Genomic DNA, 15,868 nt, shown 5'->3' with positions numbered 1-15,868 from the left:
TTGGGATCCAGTGGTGAATACCATTAGAAAGTGATACTGAAGGGAGATAAGGATTAGTAAGCTAGTAACCAATATTTACTAAGTATTAAGCAATATTTGAGGTCTTCTCTGTGCCAAATGCTGCTCCAGTTACTCGGAACCCAGAGCTGGACTGACTTTCTTGGAGCCCAGCTACTGTTCAGAAATCAAGGAGAAGGAATGCTTTGAGACTTAATGAAAACATAGGATTTGGGTTGAGAAAAGAAGTGTTCTTCCCTCTTTTCAGAGCACTTAGCTAAGTTTTTCTTTGTAGTTCAGTAAGAGAAAGATTCATTTATCCAACAGAATGGCTCTCAGGTTAGAGTCACTGAAGTGCTACAGCATCCAAAAAGGCCAGTGGAAGCTCCAGATAAATCCATCTGTGCAAAGAAGGGTATCCAAGAAAACAATCAGGTAAAAACTTGAAAGCAGTCCATGTTAGAAAAAGTTACCAGTGGTAAGTTCCTGGATAGACCCCATTATCTGAGGCCAGTGAGGAGATTCCCAAAGCTTCATGACTGTTGGACCAAAAAGGCAGAGCTTGGAGGGAGGGAGTGACAGCAAATCCTCTGTAATGGGTACATGAGGTCAGATGTCCAGAGGAGGTTGGGCTGAGGACAGAGAAGCACGTCTTTAGCTTGGCTGGCTCATTCCTTCCTTAAGGGTCCCTAGTGGGTGGCTGTAGGGAAAGCCAACCAGAACAACCATCTGGAGAGGCTTTGATTTCCATCAGGCTTTTTATTACAAATGTGATTTTTGGAAGAGCCTTCCTGGAGGCATGTTGTCAGCCTCTTTTCTATTGGTGGTCTGGCATTCTCTGGAATCCAGAAACCTAAACCAACTCGGGAAGCAGCCTCTTACCTTGGAACACTCGATTTCCTCGTCTTCTGGGTGGCAAAGAAATATATACATATATATATATATATGTAAAAAAATTTTTTTTTTTGGTCTGGCATGGCCTACTTGGGTTGGGAAAATTGGAAACTCTGATGGCTCTGACTCCTTTCAGGAAATTAGAAGTATTCCTATTTCTATCTTGCTCTTGTTTATTTGCTTCCTGTCGGTCTCTTCTTGGTCTTTTATACGGTGGAAGTGGCAGAAGGTCTCCATATTTAAAAAGGTTTCTGAGGGCAGAATGAGGTGCCTGAGAATTTTTCAGGGGGATGCTCAGGTTTATCTGGTGAAATTGGCTCCTATTCTCTCTACTCTGTGCCAATGTGTCTTTTGTAGCACAGAGCATATTGCACAGGTTGTTGACGTTTTCTGAATACAGAGTCAAAGTTTTTTACCTGGAATTAGTGGGCTTCCCATAGGTTCAGTGATGGGTTATAAGGTGTTCAAGAGCTACCTGAAATAATATGCAAAATTTTGAGAATGTGTATCTGTTGGATCACTTTTTTGAGGACAGGAGTCATAACTTATATCAGATTTTCAAAAGGGTATATAACTTGAAATGGCTTTTAAAGATCTCGAGTGGTTTAGCTGTTTATCCTGATGATCTTTGCTGTTCTTCGTCTACAGGGAAACATTCTCTTTTTTTATGTGTATTTATTTTTGAAAGAGAGACAGAGTGTGAGCTGGGGAGGGGCAGAGAGAGGGAGACAGCATCTGAAGCAGGCTCCAGGCTCTGAGCTGTCAGCACAGAGCTCGACGCAGGGCTCCAACTCAAACCATGAGATCATGACCTGAGCCGAAATTAAGAGGTGCTCAACCAACTGAGCCACCCAGGTACCCCTGCAGGGAAACATTCTAGACTCAAGCCCCACTTGAGAGTCAAATGGGAGATTTCAAATTGCACAATGTTACTGATCGTCCTTTCTCTAATTTGAATAGAGTCCAGAATTTCTCTAACTTGGGCAGTCGTGTTTCTTTTCTGGAAACACATTCTGAATTAGAACTAAAAGTGACAGGAAGTGATAAATGGACACTCAACAAAGCTTCATCTGATTTCAACATTTTGAACACACACCCTTTGCAAAGCTCCTCCTGCTCAAGCATAAAGCTTGACTTGAAGTTAATGAGTGTGGGCGGAACTTTGAAATGGCAGTTGTCATCAGAAGCTACCTGCATAAAGTGATAGACCCAAGAGATTACAAACAAGCATCTCTAAAGACACTCCAAAAATAAAGGAACGAAAGCAACTTTATGAAATGCTGCATCGAAGATCTTCAGTTCATGGCTGGGTCGCCCCATCAAGTAAAGTAACATCTCTTTTCCTTCACCGGTTATTAAGTTCCTACTTGGTTTTGCTCTGAGCCTGTGTTCAGAGGGTTCCATTTGAGAAATGAGTACCACTGAATTGATACCCGTGCAGAATTTGCATTTCTGGGGGCTCCTGGGTAGCTCAGTCGGTTAAGCGTCCGACTTCGGCTCAGCTCACGATCTCACGGTTCGTGGGTCCGAGCCCCGTGTCGGGCTCTGTGCTGACAGCTCAGAGCCTGGAGCCTGCTTCGGATTCTGTGTCTCCCCCTCTCTCTGCCCCTCCCCTGCTTGCACTTGTCTCTCTCTCTCTCTCTCTCTCTCAAAAATAAATAAACGTTAATTTTTTTTTTTTTTAAAGAACTTGTATTTCTGATGTTGCTCTAAGATTCTAAGAGACATTAGAAGACGGGAGAGATAAAAGCAGGCCTTAATCTTTCTTTGGTAATCTCCGCTCTGTAATAGATACCGACTTTCTATGTATGTAGAACTGGGAGTAAAGGTTTTGTGGAAAGATCTCACTAAATGGTATTTTCATAATTGATCCAGTTACTTCAACTGTGCACTCAAACAGCCACGCAGCAGTTCAGGAGCAAACTAATTGGATGTGGTCCTGGTTGGGTAACTCACAGCCTAAGACTCAGGATCACACAGCAGCTGCAACAACAGGTAAACTGTTATGTCTTCTGTTTCTCCATTGCCCTCAATGCCAAGTTTTTCCAGGTCAAGGAGAAGGACACCCATGATCCTGGAGAAATTTCCCACCCATGTTCCATCTCCTCCTCAGGGAGGGAGGATCCTCCTTAGAGGATCTGGTATGGACCAGAGGGCCTGTGAATCTGGGGATACAAGTGGACACTTTTATGTGTTCTTTCTATTTGTTTTCCTTTTGGCCACACGCCCATCGAATCAGAATTATTTTTCCTTCCGAAGCTTCAGTTAGGAGATTCATTCAGAACGTATCCTCTTGAAAAGAATTCTATTACAGAGTGCACACTCCTACCTTCTGCCGATCTCATCATCACGGCCAGTGATAACAGAGGGAAATGCTGATTTATGGGTGCAAACTGTCACCCCTGTGCACTGGGGTGCACATCTAAATCCTCAGCTGTAAAGTGGAGGAAGTAACCTGTTGCTTTCTGTCGGAATCTAGGCCTCTGACCAGTCCCCTGGACGTTTGACTAAGTCTAAATCCTTGCAAAGTATTCTGAATTGAGAGCTTGTGTGGGAAGAGATTCCAAGTCTATAACAATGGGAGATTACAAGCATATCTTCCTTTATTAACTTTTGCTGATGGATGATATGACCGTATTTCAAAATCACTGGGCATTCTTTCTGCAGAAGGAGGGTAGTAAAAATTGTCCTCTACCCTTGCTTGGCTTATAAACACATAGAGTAAACTGTATTTTTTATCTCGACAAATACTTCTGTAAGGAAAATAGTGTTGATGTTATGTTGTGATTACATGTCACAGTGGTTAAGGTAATGCTGGAGGGGGTGTGCAGAATAAAGCATATGCTGTTCTTAAATGTTGGCAATGTTTATCTTCATAGAACAAACATTGTGAAGGAAAAGGTCTTCCTTGTCAGTTCTTCATCTTGGGCCATTTCTGGGCTTTCTTAATAGCTGAAAAAAAAAGATATCTAATCACCTTGCTTTTGTATTTGGGGATTTGATGATGGTTTCAGCCTCTCTGCCTGAGCCGTTTTTCAGCTTTTTATCTGAAGAATATGAAATATTCTTACGGTGGACATTATGGTTGCAGAAATAGCAGTCTTGGGAAGTTTCAAACCAGGACTCTTATTTCTGATTTTGTTAGTGAGATCATTGGTTCACTTTGTTTGTGCCTGTCTTTCCTGATTGATTACCTTCCTTTCACAAATGGACTCAAAATGTCACGTTCTGCTTCGCAAAATACGATGGTGGCATAAAAAGTGGCCATGGGCAAAATTGCTAGCGGATCTGGACGCTAAATGGAAAAAGATGGAAAGGCATCTTTTTGCATTTTCCCCTTCATGTGGTATCCTTCTGTGCGTTGGGGATTGCTGGGGTTACGTGTCTCGGATTGCTGGTAAAAATATCATACCCTAAATTCATGGAGAATGATATTGGTTGGCCAAGATAGAGTGTGTGGAAGATGATGGGCTCAGACTCTGGAGAGCTTGGTTTCGGAATCATAGACTCTCAGATTTGGAGAGGATCTTCAATAGTTTCACTCAAGCAACCCTTCTAATCATTTGATCTGCACAATTTTCCTGCTAAGCGATCTTTCTGACCGTGGGGAACACAATACTTTATGAAGAAGTTCATCGTTGGATAGTTCAGATTGTAACCTTTTTACATCCAACATTTGGAAGAAAAGTCATCCCCTGCAATTCTTGCCGCGGGTCCTCGTTTGGCCTTTTGGGACCACAGACAAAAATTTAACCCCTCTGTGGTGTTATAGTTTTTCAAAATGCAAAGACCGCTGTCACGCTCTTTTTGAGACCTCTCATTTGGCCTTTCTGACACCACACAAGGCAAGGTCTGTCCAGCACAGTTTTTTCCTCTTTAAGATGAGGATCATTACCCGGATGATATTTAAGGTCTTTCCATTTCTGACATTCTATGACCTGCAGTATGGGCCTCTAAAATAAGTGGAACTCCTGTGTGCTTTTCCTGTTTCTTGCCTCCATGTATATTACGTATAGATGACTCTCTTGAGTAGTGAAAGAGTAAAAGCGTATTCAGGGCTACTTCTTAGGAACTGATATTAACCTTTCAACCATCAATTCAATTATGGTTACAACAGCTTTGATGAGTTCTAGTGGCACGACTTCCAAAACAGCAACCAAGAGGCGAGAAGCCCAGGATTGGCTTTCATGGTGGTTTCAGCCATCAGAGTCCGAGAATCCTCTTCACACAACAACGATAATGGCTGGTAATGAGTTGTTATTATCTCATTTCATAAGATCTCTTGACAGTTCTTGAAAGACAGATCTCTTTCTCTGAGACAGATCTCATTTCATAACTATCTCTTGATAGTTCATTGACCTCAGGGATACTAAGTCTAAAGTCCATTCTGGCTTCACAAATGTTTTGGATGACTTTTGAAGGATCATGAGCTCTGAGATCCGTGTTTGATTTTATAGCATTCATAAGCATATTTCTTCTTTCTACTCTATGGAGTTAATACAGCCCTGGAGGAGGCTAATAAGAGCATGGTGAAAGGGGATCAGGTCTCTCTTGATGACAGAACTGAAGGTTGGCCCTGAAAGATATTCTACAATGACAAAAGTCATTAAAACTTCTTGACTTTCCATGGGAAAATAAAATAGTGTAGCTAGAACTAGAAAAATATAGAAAATATCCATCAGTGGAACTATTCTTGGGGTAGACACTGATTGTAAGAAAACACAAATGTTCGCTCCAAAAGATAGCATGAATCTCATTCAAAATATAAGAAGCCCTTTTTCAGTAAAGAGGCATCTTCTACAGCAACCAGTAAGAGGAGGCAGAGGGTTTGGTTTCCATCTTCTTTCCTGTGATGCATCCCAAAGGGAAAACATGAGAATTTCTCAAAATCTTGGCTCCAGTCCATTTTAGTCAACCCTTTTGGTTGACTAATAGTTGCCAGGCATGATTTCTCTTTTAATTGATTCACTTTTTTTTTTTTTTTTAATGTATGCTGCAGTGTTGTTGGGAATGGTAATTCAGCTTTCCTTTGCATTCAAAGCTAGGGTGATGTGATGCTCTACAAGGTCAAAAATGAATTAACAAATCGTGAATACAACTATGGGATTGTAAAAATGATTGACAAGTGTTTAGATTCCAAAATTCTTCTGCAGGTGGCTGGACAAAAGAAAGAGGCATGTGTGAAACCTTTCCATTCTATTCTTGACGCCCTAGTTTTGATGGCACATGCTTAATTAATAAGTTAACAATCTGAAAGCAGGGAGGGGGGAGTGTTTACTGGCCTTTTTTTCTTTTGTGTCTTTGGTGGGATTATGTCCATATGTATTCTTTTAACTTCCTTAAAGAGATCATTCAGTTGTAAAGGTCATAACTGGTTGTTTTTAAACCTATGCATTAGCTTCAGAGACCAGGATGCAAGAATTTGGGGATACACATATTAGATGTCTCACTCTGCTCTTACAATGTTGGGAATTCCATTATACATTCTGTGCCTGATTTTCTTCCTCTGTCAAATGGGTTGTTTGGCATCCAGTCCAGCCACTAACATAAGTCACCACAACAGGTACGGATTCAAATATCATCTCAGCAGGCTGGGAACCAACTGAAGAAAACGAAGATGAAAGAGACAAACACCCCAGTTATTCTGGATCAGGCATTGATGATGATGAAGATTTTATCTCCAGTACCAGTAAGGATAATCAATTACGGTAGAACCATTTATGCGAGGCTTACTGATTAACCTGAGTGGTGCCCAAGAGGGTCCATCTTGGAAAATAGTTAATGTGGAAAATGAGCATAAACCCGTGACTGATCACACTTTAGTTATACCTTGATAAGATTATGAAGGAAGAAAAATGATTTCTTCTAATGGAAGCCCAAACATATTTGGAAGAGCAATGGGGCAAATAGCTTTTATAAAATTCCTAATGCCTTGGGTTCTTTCTGTTTTGGTTTATCTATTTAGAATTAGAATTGATTCAATTCTAAATTGAAGACTTAGACGGCCCTAGAAAGGCTTAAACGTTGGGAACCGGCATTCAAGAATGGTAATCAAAACTTGGTTGAAATCAAGGGAGCACATCTGGTTTTAACAAATGAATAGGGCACCAACAGGAGAGAAAGACATTGAAGGGAAGGACAAGTGTCAGCTGAGCTTTAACAAAGCAGCGCCCAACTGTTAAAAACAATTGTGTTTCAGTAGTGAAACCACTGCATAATAGTATCCACATTTGTGACAGTTGTAAAACTTTTTGGGACCAGAGATGGCAATTGAGCTGAAAAGCATCCTTAGAGAAAAACAGGCAACGATCAGTCTAATATTCCATCAGATGATGGGGTTTCCTTGACATATCTGTAATGATCTAAGATATTGCTGAACAGAGATGAGAATTCTGAACCTGTCCTTAGAGAAGGTGTACCTTTGCCATGAACTCTCCTAGGTCACTGAAGTTCTGTCTGTCCTATTGAAACCTGAGAGTACTATCCCCAAGTGGATAGCACCCAGGAAGTGAGGGGCCCAAACAATGGCTTGGGCCCTGAGGCATCTGAGTATATGTATGGCATTGAAAGCCACAAATACTCAAGAGAAATAGAGAATACTCAAGAGAACGAGATGCTTGTAAGTGGTGTATTCTTTAGCCCGGACACCTCTGCAGAGCTTGGTCTATAAAACAAGGCAACTCTTTTTAATGACTTCAGAAAGAAAAGCAAATAACCAAGACCACGAGAACTTTATTTACTATTACACTGTATTCTGGGTTCAGGAAGTGGGCCCATCTTCCAGGTGGGGCCATCAGTAAAGATATGGACTTGATACTTCAGAAACTCAGCTTTCTTGGGTGGTAACCCAAACCGATCAACCAGAAAAATAAACTGTGTGATCAAGCTCCTGGGGGAAACTTGCCTGGGTATTTTTCATCTCTGTGGCGTATTTTCCAATTTCAGTTCCCCTTTCTACTTGGCACCTGTGCATACAATTCTGCAGGCTGCCCTCTTTCTACTGTAGGGGTGTGTCAGCTGCCGCTTGTTTCATGCTTCTGGGGAATGTGGATAATGATTCGAAACCTGACGTGCTTAACTTGCGAAGTAAGGGCTGATAGCATTACAGTTCTGAAAAGAATTTTGTATCAGTGGAGTATGGAAATTAAGTTTGAAAGAGTTAGGGTGGATTTGCAAGTCATATTTTCACAAAAGCAATCGATCCTGATTTTGTCATGATCCTTCTGTCAGGTGCCGTCCCCTATCCCAGCTCTATCGTCTTGGGTGACAGTATGAGGCTGCTGGTGGAAGTTTGCCTTTTTTTTTCTTTTTCCGGGGAGCTGCTGTGATGGTGGTTGGTTACCTACGGTGCTTTTGTACTGAATGTGCGAATCTCGTTTTTCCTTCATTGGCTGGGAATGGCTTGCTCATGAAATGCTTTGCCTGTGATGAGAATACCGTAGGTGTTTGTAACTATTCAGAAATGGATAGCTAAATCCTATGCTTGCTACAGGGAGACATTCTTTCTTAGAATCGTCTGTAGGAAATCCGTGGCTGCTTACGGTGTTCCTTTCCCCACCAGAACTACTAATGAAAGAAAGTGATCATCGTGGTATAATTTTCAGGTATCTCCCTCGTCAGCCTGAGGCTCTACATGTAATGCACTTGCCAATGATACCAATTCCTTGGGCTTTCAAGTGCACAGGGCTGTTACAGACTGCATGGATGGGCAAAGCTCTGACGTTTTTGGGTCTCCTCGGTGGAGGGCTGGTGTTTGCAAAACTGTTCTTTCTTCTGCTGCAGCTTCTTGGGCTGCTTTCTCCGGAAAATCTCATGTTCTGACCCGAGCGTATTCTATGACAGAATGCAGAGGACACTGAGCTGCTTAACAGGGTGGCTGAATCAAGCTGAAGTGACTGTCCGCTTTCCCTCCGTTTCCACTCAACCATCTATGCAACCTGCTATAGATGATTCACTGCATAGACTAAAGAAGGGAGACATGTACAGAACAAGTGGTGGAGGCTCGAGAAATAACATTTTCCTAATTGCTTCAATCATCGTTATCACAGTTTCAACCACACCACGGCTTTTTAACCACCCAAAACAGAACCAGGATCGGACCCAATGGAGCCCAGGCGAATCGAATCCAGGAGTGTTACTTCAGACAACTGCGAGGATGACTGGTAATGGGTTATGCATACTTAATTAAGGACTTTTTTTCCCTCAAAGTCCGTGATGCTGCAAAGGTCAATCATCAGGACACAGTGGGAAATGTAGTTAATATCTCATCACAAATTCTTAACTTTGGCGAGGATACTCAGTTCGACCTAGGAGCCACTTACCAATCATACCATCTGGGCTCGAGATGCTTTATTATACAAATGAACCCATTAAAATGGTTTATGACGCTGCCCTTGACAAAGTGGTTAGAGTAGAATAAGAGGTAATCATTAAGAAATTTCATGCCCATCGATTTTCTCTTGGGAGAGATTGGTGGAGCCGCTCGACGGTATTGAGCATAGATGCTCAGCGATACTGTTGAGGCAGGGCGCTATTAGATAGCATGCATTTTAGTGGAAGAACAGAACATCAAAGGTTGCTTGATAAAAAGTCACAGTGTATGTAACCATCGTCACGGCAGATGTGGACAGAAGCAGCACCATTGCTAATGGAGAAAGCTGGACCCGCGAACCACACTCTCCTCTCATTCACCATGAGCGTCATGATGAAGAGGAGACCCAGCATTCTACGAGCCCAAGTAAGGAGGATGGTGGTCAGCAGTCCTGATTTAGATGAGTTTGCAAAGTCATTTCGCAGAATAGGGAAGACTCTTTTGTTAGACATTAGCCACATCTTCTATTTCCATGCAGTAATTTCTTTTAGCCACAGAGCATGAAAAGCCGTCAAATCTATACACAAGTTTTAGAAACTGGAAGAAAAATGCTGACTTGTCAGGTTGCCTGAAAGGCCAAAATGTTGAAAAAGTTAAAAATGGTTTTGAAATGTGCATAACGTACCTGAGATAGGTTGTGTGTGTGTGTGTGTGTGTGTGTGTGTGTGTGTGTTAGAGATTCCTAAAGGTTCTGTTTGGTGATGTGTGTGTGTTTATGGAAATGTGTGATGAAGAGTGTATCTTTCTGTGCTGAGCAGAGGGGTCTGTAAAGAAAGCTTGACAAGTGCAGCGGTCTTTGGAATCCGTATCATCTGTGAAGATCTTTGATGAATCTGGTTTCTTTCTTTTTTTTTTTTTTTTTACATTTTGTTCCTCACTCCACTGTAGAAAGGCATCCCTTGTACCCTTGGAGGGAAGGTCAGTAGCTCATACAGACTGTATTTGAATGTCTGTGACTGCTCTTTTTCTGTTTTTAAGCCCAGAGTATCTTGGGGGGAAGCTTTGACGCTGTTACTTCTATTTATGTGCAAACATCTCAGGTTTTCCAAAACAATCTCAAGTACCACTACTGGTCTGTGAGGATAAGACAAAAAAAAGTAAGAAGTATATCCTCTTTTGTCTCTCTGTCTTGGAGCCATGCCTATCATGTTTCGAACAAAAGAAGCTTTAATTCAGGATAACAGCTTGTAGCATCTTGAAAACTGCAGTTCAACTGTCATTCTCTTAGCCTTGGATACTCCGAACACAAAAATGTCAGAAACAGCCGCTTAGAACCCAAAGGGCAAAGCTATAGTTTGAGGGATGTCTTCAGACAACACAAGAAACATTTCAGACACCCACTAGGACATAGGTTTTAAGTCCTGGCCATTGTACTGAATATGCCCAACAGGCCTGCCTCTCATTACTTTTCCCAGTGGATTTTATTTTCGTGTGAGGATTACGAGCCGAGTTAACAAGAGTCTTCTGATAGAAGAAGGAAATGAGAAGCAGACGTCTCTTCAGAATGGGATTCCATTCCAATCCCCTTTTGGAAGCGAAGAGTATATCTTAGAATTGAAGGCAGTTTGTACTTAAAAATTTTCGCAGAAAGCTACTTAAGAGGTTTGGAATTAATGAGACCATTGTCGAAAGGTGGTGATGGGGGGCGGGGGAGAAGAGGGGACATCATGCCTGGCGCGTAGTTGAAAAACCAGATGGAACAGAACCTAACAGAGGGAAAGGGAAAGGAGTAACCATGCTAGCAGTTCTCTTATCAGTACTTGCAAAACATAAAGAGATTCTGGTTGGTGACCTCGGGGCTTTATCAAAGAACATTACAACTTCTAGAAGAGAGTCAACCTTCGTATTTTATGATGGAAATCCTATACTCTGCTAATCCATATGTTAAAAACAGCAGGGGTTACTGGGTATTTAAAGGATCATTATGTGTATAAAGACAGTGCTAGAGTAGTGTGTATGTGTGTGTGTGTGTGTGTGTGTGTGCATACGTGCGTGCGTGTCCGTGTGTGTGCACACAGGCGTACATTTTGCTTTTTCTTTCTTTTCTAAAACATTTTGAATGGGCGGTTTGTGTTTGGGTTGATGTTCCCATTTTTTGTTTTTCCTAACGCTCCATGGTTTTCCTAACTTCATTATTTGTCAGGAGGTAGTGATTTAGTCAGTGGGAGGTAAAACCGAAGACTTGGGGGCGTCTTTTTTCCTCCCTCTGGATAACGAGTTAACCCCAGGAATGTTTTGGCCAACGCAAAGGTAAAATGAGGACACAAGTTTTAGTTTTTTAAAGGTTTTTCTTATTATCAAATCATACATATCATTTTCTAAAATTATGAAATACAACCAGTCTTGCCGGTTGCCAAATATACTTTGGCTTGGCGAGTTTATAGACTCTCATTTTCTTGAGGAATGAAACATTTGCTATTCGTTGCTATACATGAAAACGACAGTGGCTTTGGCACCCTGATACGTTTTATTCCATTCATTTTATTCTTTTTAAAACTGAACAATTACAACACTGAGAGGTTGGCGTTTTTACTCTGTCACACATTGTTTATATAATGCCAAACACTGGCTAGAATAGTTTTCTTTCATTGACTTACTTTTGGTAAAAAGCAATTTTGGCAATCTTAGATGCCACGTAGACATAACGTCGTAACGTGCCGGTGCAGCAGCACCCGGTCATTGTCAACATCTTTTGTGCTGGCAAATCCGCTCCTGGTGCATTTCCAGGGCATGTGATCGTGAGTTATGTGACCACCATTTGAGAAGTCCTCCCCCTAGGCTGATCTTGTCATCAGCTGGTATATAATATATTCCTCCCTCCAAAATCACTGCAGCAAAGAGGTTAATTCTTTGAACACACGGTTCTCTCCAAGGATATGTGAGGCTGTGGACAACAGTAAATTAAGAATCATACTGGGAATTCATGGACTGTGGCCTAGTCCTGACTTGGTGCAAATCTGGCTACAGGATTTTGAGCAAGACTACTTTGGGTCTTAGTTTTCCTATCTGAAAAATTGAAGGATTGCACCGTTGATTTCTTTTTTTTAAATACAATTTATCGTCAAATTGGCTTCCATACAACACCCAGTGCTCATTGATTCAACACCCCTTTCATTTTATATATTTTTTTTTTCCAACATTTTTTATTTATTTTTGGGACAGAGAGAGACAGAGCATGAACGGGGGAGGGGCAGAGAGAGAGGGAGACACAGAATCGGAAACAGGCTCCAGGCTCCGAGCCATCAGCCCAGAGCCTGACGCGGGGCTCGAACTCACGGACCGCGAGATCGTGACCTGGCTGAAGTCGGACGCTTAACCGACTGCGCCACCCAGGCGCCCCAACACCCCTTTCAGAATATGAGCGCTCTCACTCCTTGCTGCTTCCCTTTTCTATCTTTTCTCCCATGTGTATGTGGCCTGAAAGTAGAAAGCTGTGTGTCGGTAAGGAAACTGAACAATAAAGGCTCACAACTGACATCTTCTCACAGCCCAGGAAATCCCTAGTCGTACAATGGAAGAAACAGCTACCCAGAAAGAGCAGTGGGTTGAGAGCGGATGGCATGGGGCATATCCCCAATCATCCAAAAGAAGACTCTCATTCAACAACAGGGACAGCTGGTAATGGATTGTTTAATAAGGAAGCTTGGGTGGAAGTTTCCTTGTGGGTTAAATGCTGAGCGCTGAGGACATGGAACAGAAAGACATTGAAGGAATTGTCACAAGATGTTAAGATTCTTTAATAAGTTATGATGTGGTCAACACAGAGCCAATCCTTAGATGCTCATAACAAATCACCGAAGAAGGAGTAGATACAGCGTACAAAGGAGACATAGAGAATATGCCCTTTTTGTATATCACTTTCAGATCCAGTTTTGGGCATCCCCTAGTGAGATTGGGGCAGAGACTCTGATCTTATCAAATGCTCCCTTTTGTTTTGTAAAGGAATCTACAACGTGGCTTTTTGAAACACTGGGCATGTCAGAAAGCCCTTGGTCCGAACCCCAGTGTTGGAAGAAATGGAGCCAGATGGTTTGAGGGAAATACCTGTCTGATGTCATTTAGCACTTTTGTCATGTCTATCTGGAGCTTTCTCTTTGAATTCGCAGTGCTTTTTTCTGAGCTTTACCAAAAACGCACCTTCTCTAGTCCAGAATCGTGGGATCGTGGAAATCGGGCTCGAGTCGTGTCGTCATCTCTAAGTGATGCCAGATAACTTGACTCCGCAGGCTCCTATGCACGATTCTTGGTGTGGCAGAAACATGGAATGCCAGTGTGTGAAAGCCTCTGAATGCATACCTGGCTGAGCAGTGGATTCAGTGACTGGCTATGGCATGTGGTTGTTGCTGAGGGGCCACTGTTGTACTCTTCTCTACCCATATATCTCCGCTGGCTCAGAATGAAGCAGTGGCATGTGCTGAATTCTTATGTGTCGCTTGTGCTGTGGATCCCATTGTTAGAAGGTAATGCTTCTAACGGGTTCCATTCATGCTTTTGAGATGAATGGCATTTACTTTCATGTTTATCTTGTGGGTGGCTGTTACCTGATTCCTTCTCTAAATCACTACCAGCCTAATGTGCATTTCACCGGGATGTGGTTGTCTTGGAATGACATCATGTGCTTAGACTTCCTCCTTTAGGGGATGGGGGCAACAGGGCATGTGGTTCAAGAACTACTTCTTCGTCTTTGCTTGACGTCTGTAAGTCATCCTGTATTCCCTGCAGGAGTCATTAATGATTTTGCGCCGTCTAGTTCACCTGCTGACTGCTGAGTACATGAACATGAACAAACCCATACCTGCCAAAACATTCTGTGCTTACACTTCTCCTCCCTCTATACCAGGAAGATGAGTTCATTGTCTTGTCTGGAGACTAAAGTCTTTTTAAAATTATCAGTGTATCCCTGGCCCAATGTCAACTAACACTTTGACAATTGCTTGAACTACATGGTCACAACAGCCCCGGCCCATGACAGCCATCCAGACCAAAGAATGACAACGCAGAGTCAAGAGGACAGCTCCTGGACTTACTTCTTCGACCCAATCTCACATCCAATGGGACGAGGTCATCAAACAGAAAGATGGATGGGTAATAGCCTCTGAGCTTTTATATATATATATTATGTTTTTGAAAGCCACCAAATGGCTATTTAACTAGAAATGTGCCCTTGATTTTAAAGCAGTCTACTTCCTAAGGAACTTGAAGTTGCTTCAAAAGTTAGGTTTCTATGTGGGAGTGATATGTACATTCATCTGAATGGGAATTCCTGGGCTGAGACTGAAGAATTCAGACAGAGGGGGTCAAAGATCCTAAGAGGGTGAGAGTGGAGGTTATTTTCTCTGAAGAAGGAGCAGTCTCAACATTTGTTTTCCATTTCCTTTTAAGTGCAGTGTTCTAAAAAGAGTGAAGTGATTGAATTCAGTGACTATTTTCCTTGTAGACCCAAAGATGTAACTTGTCTTTGGTAGAGAAATCTTAGAGGTCAAAAATTGGTGAGTACTCATTTCAAAAAAGTAACTAAAAAGTTCAGAAAACTTTCTTATTCAGTCTTGCCACATTTAGAGAGAAATACGGTACCCAGTGACTTAGGCTTTAGACCACTCTTGGCTCTCAATAAATGTTTACAAATTTAACAAGTAGGCAACTTTTAGACAGGATGGAATCCCTGTTTTCTTAAATACCATTTTGTACTTACCTATAAGTGGTTAAAAACAGAAATGAGAGAGAGAGAGAGAGAGAGAGAGAGTAAAAAAGATACGAATTGCAGTTCTGCAAGAATGGAAGACTATGATTTTATTTGACCAATTTTTATATTCAAAAAGAATTCTTTCTTTATCAGAACAGATGACAGCTTTCCTGAGAGAATCTGCAGGACTTGGCTGCAGGTGGTATCCCTTTTTTCTCAGTCATTACTAAGCTGAAGATTCCATGTTCCTTACCATACCCATGAGTTGAGCTACTCAATTTTTTAAAAATTATTCAGTAAGATATCTTGATCCCAGGGATATAACATTCCAAAAAGAGAGATAGACAGGAAGACTCAATAAAGGAATGTGAATTTTTGGTCATAGCATGGAATATATTATCTGGATCCAAACTGCCAAAAGCATACATAACACAAACTATTGAAATGGGGACTAAGAACATGACGATGATGTCTCTTGATATTGAGTTGAACAAAATTATCTCTAAAATGAATTCCACAGTCTCCGTGGCTTCATTTCTTTAAAACATCCTATACTGTACCCAAATATTAATGATCAGATATCCCTTAAGCTATAATTGTATTACATTTCTGCTGATGTGCAATGCAATATAGACACCCAGTGATGCCTGGGTCCGTGCTCTTAAAGAACTTAAAATTTAGCTAGGGAAGGAAAACATTTGTCACCAAAATACATCTAACAATACTAGACAATAAGCAAATAGATGCCAAATGAATGTTGCCAACAATAAACACAAAAATCCAGAGGACCCTCTAGAGAGTGTCAGAGAAATGTAGATCAGACTTAGTTTTTCAAAGATGGAAAAACATGGAGAGGCAGAGAAAGGAAGTCAGGGAAAGATGTTTTGTTTTGTTTTGTTTTGTATTGTTTTGTTTTGCTTTTT

At 41.6% G+C, this 15,868-nt stretch overlaps 1 protein-coding gene across 15 annotated transcripts in view; it reads left to right on the top strand.

Moving 5' to 3' along the window:
* The window catches only part of CD44 (CD44 molecule (Indian blood group)), a 93,669-nt gene that overhangs the window by 57,001 nt on the left and 20,800 nt on the right, over positions 1-15,868 (top strand). For 5 of the 15 annotated variants that reach the window (XR_007461516.1, XM_049648263.1, XM_049648255.1 and 2 more), the window contains exons 6-11: positions 2,767-2,886; positions 5,009-5,137; positions 6,455-6,580; positions 8,940-9,053; positions 9,512-9,628; positions 14,219-14,347. The exons of 1 other annotated variant lie outside the window; for it this stretch is intronic. Coding sequence is in view for 13 of the 14 variants with exons in the window: in XM_049648263.1 (XP_049504220.1) it covers positions 2,767-2,886; positions 5,009-5,137; positions 6,455-6,580; positions 8,940-9,053; positions 9,512-9,628; positions 14,219-14,347 (735 nt within the window). In the remaining variant the exon portion in view is untranslated. The remainder of the gene's footprint in view (positions 1-2,766; positions 2,887-5,008; positions 5,138-6,454; positions 6,581-8,939; positions 9,054-9,511; positions 9,629-14,218; positions 14,348-15,868) is intronic. 9 more of the 15 variants (XM_049648282.1, XM_049648275.1, XM_049648295.1 and 6 more) reach the window with 9 other exon arrangements.

Source organism: Panthera uncia, chromosome D1, assembly GCF_023721935.1.
Source record: "Panthera uncia isolate 11264 chromosome D1, Puncia_PCG_1.0, whole genome shotgun sequence".
Classification (NCBI taxonomy): Eukaryota; Metazoa; Chordata; class Mammalia; order Carnivora; family Felidae; genus Panthera; species Panthera uncia.
This window is presented reverse-complemented; position numbering and strand designations above follow the sequence as displayed.